Source organism: Rosa chinensis, chromosome 1, assembly GCF_002994745.2.
Source record: "Rosa chinensis cultivar Old Blush chromosome 1, RchiOBHm-V2, whole genome shotgun sequence".
Lineage (NCBI taxonomy): Eukaryota > Viridiplantae > Streptophyta > Magnoliopsida > Rosales > Rosaceae > Rosa > Rosa chinensis.
The window spans coordinates 53,089,777-53,094,387 of NC_037088.1; the positions used below are offsets into that span (position 1 = coordinate 53,089,777).

A 4,611-nucleotide genomic window follows, 5' to 3' on the forward strand; every position below is an offset into this window, starting at 1 on the left:
TTGTGCCTCCCTCCCGTGAAAGACCTATGACTAAGAAATTTGTAGTGCTCAATATGATGATAGTAATTAGCGAATTGATAAGAAAGAACAAAATTTTGAGTTTGCGAATAACTTAGAGATTAATGCTTTGTTGATTTTATTTTCTTTGATAGCACTTGCTTTTTTTTTGTATTGGTTTAGATTTTAGAATTGTCTCACTTGAACAAATTAAACTTTTAGATTCATTCTTTAAACTCCATGTAGTATGGTGCTCTATTATGACGAGATGGCCAGGGAATAAGAAAGATGTTAGATATAGATGATATCAATTTTGTGGCAAGGATGGTAGTCTTCTGCTAATTCGTTTTGCTCAGTCCTACACGCTTGTCGGAGGGACTAATCTTGGCTCCAAGGTAGACCTCTACCTACTCATAGACCTCATTGGGCGCCATATATGCCTGAGTTTTTGTTGATCACAAAAGTTAGGTCATCATTGGAGGGACGGGTAAGTAACACCGGAGTTTAGAGTATATGGGGATGAGGGCTTTGAGTAGTTTTACAACAGCAAGGAGCGACATGATGAATGCAGTAAATGAGACATATGCTAAGAACAGGGCTAAGACAGTGAAGATATTGATGTAGTGGGTGATTGTTTGGGACTGAGAGGAAACCTCGTTTCAACTACGGGATTTCTATATGATTGTCTAACCGAAAATGGGGATGTTTATTGTGAGATTGATGGGAGTGGGTGGCTAAATTTCCAAGAAATTTTTTGATTGCAGAGAACAGTACTCTGGTCTTGGATATATTGAGTTTTTGGTGTTGGATGCAGTACTAGTCTCTCTGTGATTCTGTTCTCAGTAAGAAAAGCATGATATTTTCTCCATCATGATGAAAGTACAATGAACCGATACTCCTTTGACCGCCAAATCTTCATTCTTCCACTCATTAGAGCAAGTTCACCCGTAGTCAAGAAAAGGCAAAGTCGAGAAGTCAAGAATTCGACCAGTCAAGATACTATTCACTGCCATTGGACATAGGTTTACACCCGTTGTTTTTCTTGCCCGGTCAACACTGTTCACATTTTAACTGTTCACAATCACTGTTCACGTAATTTCACTAGTGTGGTTTCACTGTTTAACTTTACTGTTCATCAGATTTTTTATTTAAGAAGCCAACCCAGCGCTGCCAAGTGTCCTGCCGCCCACTAACTCTCGCTACGCGACAAAATCCTGCACAGATCGGCCATGTGGCGCTTCTGGATTGGTCCGTGTCTTCCACCCTTGGATTAAGCCGCGTCTGTCTCTTTGCTTTTCTTCCTGATGTCACCCATGTTCTCCCTTTTGCAGCGCTGGCAGCTCCTTGACTCTGGGCAAGAAAAATGTCATGGCCATGCCTTTTTTTTTGCCCTTGGTCATGCAAAGCCAAATCTTGACTGGTGAAATAAAGGCCGGTGTGAGGTGAAATTTTATTCAACTGGGCAACACCTCAGCAAATCTGAGCTCTTTGACCGGGCAAGAGCAATCGCTGCACTTGCTCTTAGGGCAACTCCAACTATAGGGTTCAAAACTATATTTTGTTTAATTATAAGACTTTTCATCTCCAACAATGCTTTTTAGGGGGAGTTGGTCCTAAAATTATAGGACTTGGGCTCATCCCAAGTCTCATATTTGAGACTTTTCCAAGACCAAGACTCGGATACTGTTCATAGGGCCCAGCAAATGGGTTATTATTTGCTTTTACTTAAATTGACCTTATTTAATCTGACAGCTCAGATTTGAGGAAAAAAAGTGATCAATGGCTCTTATTAAATCAAGGGTAATTATTTCTATTTTGTTTCAAAAAAATTTAAGAAATTACCAGAAAATTGAGGGAAAAAAAATATATACCTATTGGAACAGTAAATTGTGGGAAATTCTATAAATATCAACCCATTCTTTTCTATTTCCTCACACCAAATATCCTCTATCTCCTTCACAATTGTTTACTTTATTTAACTATATTAACATACTTTTAATATAATATTCATCAACATTACACTCATATTATATTTAATCAAGAATAGTGAAAATAGCACTCATATAGCACCTCATTGTTGGAGATGAGAATTAAGTCATATATGAATAGTGCAACAAGGGGGTGCTAAAATGAGAATAGCACCCCCAAATAGAGCCTATGGTTGGAGTTGCCCTTAGTCACGTTTTATTGTGAACTCTTTCCCTTTTGAACTTTTCTTTTTTGGTTTTTTTTCACTTCAAAGTTAAAGAGAACGAGTTTACAAACCTTTTAACTAACTATTGTTCTAAATAAAGTTATTATGAATGATATTAATTTGGACAGACAACTAATTAAACTACTTTCTTCAAAAACCTTAAAAAATAGAAACTCCTAAAACATTTGTTTCTCAAAACCCATTATATCTTTTTCTGCAAATTAGCTTTTTATTAATTCAAATGCATTTTCTTAAACAGCTCTAACTTGGACGAAGTACCTTAACGTAATAATGTAATATACACATAAAAAGCGCTACCTGGTAAAACTACTTCTACAGAAAGCACTTACAAACAAAACCGAATCATCTTATCCGTAGCACTACATAAGAAAAAATTGGATTTCTATCTGTGTAGGTTGAGCTATGGCTATGGCAGCCACATGCTTAAACATAACACCCTCTCCTCCCTCTTGGATTACTAACAACACCAGCCCGAACACCGGAGTCACAATTTCACTTAAACGATTCGTTTTCAGTTCCCTTCCATTTTCTTCCTTGCATCGCCGGCTCAGGTACTCGAAGAACAGAGCCGGGGTTTTGACGGCGTTGGCCGTAGTGGAACAGGAACAGGCGGTGAGTTCAGTGGCTGAGGAAGAAGAACAAGGTGTGGACGATAATGGGTATGAAGAGCAGTATGAGCACGAGAGACACAGCGCCGATGTTTCAGGTGAGGAGGGATTGGATATGGAGAAGCAGAATCGGCAGCCAAGACCGTGTGAGTTGTACGTGTGCAATCTTCCCAGAAGCTCTGACATTGAGGACTTGATGGAGATGTTTAAGCCACACGGGACTGTTTTCTCCGTCGAGATTTCCCGGAGTCCGGAGACCGGTTTAAGCAGAGGCTGTGGTTACATTACAATGGGCTCTATAGACTCTGCTAAAGCCGCCATTGCTGCATTGGATGGGATTGTAAGTCTTAAACCCTAAACCCTGAGCTACCCTTTGTTTTGTTTGTTGCTTAAATTTAGCACTGAAATTGGAACTATGTGAATAAGACTGAAACTTTGGTTACTGTTTTTGTGAAGGATGTTGCAGGGAGGGAGATGCGGGTTAGGTTTTCGGTTCATATGAGTCCGAGGACTAGGAACTCCGTGGCGTTGAATTCGGCACCGGTGAAGAACTTGGTGTACGAAAGCCCTTATAAGCTCTATGTTGGTAACCTGGCCTGGGCTGTCCAGCCTCATGCTTTGAGGAGCCATTTCAGCAAGTTTGGGACTCTGGCTAGTGCAAGAGTGTTGCATGATCGAAAAGCTGGGAAGAACCGGGCTTATGGGTTTATCTCATTCTCTTCGGCTGCAGAGCGTGATAAAGCGACCACTTTGGATGGAACGGTACTGTACATGAATTCTGACCCGATTTGATGTTGGAATTTGAATGCTGTTTCATTTTTTGATGTGATTTATTGCAATGACACTTTCAGGAGTTTTTTGGTCGGAGGATAATAGTTAGAGGACTTAAAGAAAGGGCTTAGTCTTGAAGCTGTAAACAAGGTTCATCTATCAGAACAAGGGGCCATTCATAATGCCTGCCAGATTCTAAATTGTGCACTTTGGCATTATAATTTGCCTAATTGGTGGAGTTTCGGAGTAATATGACTTGACTTCCAACATGGGCAACACTGCTGAGATTTTCCATAGATATGTTGTGTAACTTTTTTAGTAGCTATGTTGGTGATTGTGAAGAAATGTGTACCTCATGTACCCCTTTAAACTCTTCTGTACTCTGTCTTACTTGTAAGATCAAATATGGACATAACACATATCATCATAAAGTAATTGATGATTAGCTTAATATCAATCCTAGTTTAACATGGATACAAACAGTAAATCAATACTTGTAACTTAATGAAGCAGTGTATCTATTCATTAAGGTAAGTAATCCTATTCTTAGTCTGCAAGAAAGACTACAATGAAGTGTTACATTAAGAATCTAACTAGGAAACCTAAATCGATATGGATAGCTTTAATGGGAAGCTTCTTGAGGTTTAAGTCACCTATATATATACAGATGAATTGGTCCCTGATTACTACCGACGTTTTGCATATTGTTCTGTCCATTGAGAAGCAAGTTGGTAAGTAACAGAAGGCCATATTCAGTGTTCGTGGTTGCAGCATAAGATGGAATCCATGCCAGTGATTGCTGAAGGTAAGCCTTAAACCCTTTTATGATTGTGTGCATATGTTGTGAGCATGTATATGGTTTCTAACAATTGGTATCAGAGCATAGGCTCACAAAATCATTTTAGGGTTTTGCAGAACAAACACAAAAAAAAAGAAAAAAGGAAGGGTTTTTGCTTTACGGGTCAAGTAACTGATCAGGTAACTGACCATGTAACTGGTCAGGTAACTGATCAGGTACCT

At 39.2% G+C, this 4,611-nt stretch overlaps 1 protein-coding gene across 1 annotated transcript; it reads left to right on the forward strand.

Annotated features, from left to right (window-relative positions):
• The first annotated feature begins 2,553 nt into the window (after nt 1-2,553).
• Nucleotides 2,554-4,048, forward strand: LOC112182164 (28 kDa ribonucleoprotein, chloroplastic). The gene is made up of 3 exons (XM_024320613.2): nt 2,554-3,160; nt 3,277-3,582; nt 3,672-4,048. Exons 1-3 carry the CDS (start codon nt 2,615-2,617, stop codon nt 3,720-3,722), a joined length of 903 nt encoding a protein of 300 aa, XP_024176381.1. The 5' UTR covers nt 2,554-2,614; the 3' UTR covers nt 3,723-4,048.
• The last annotated feature ends 563 nt before the right edge of the window (nt 4,049-4,611 follow it).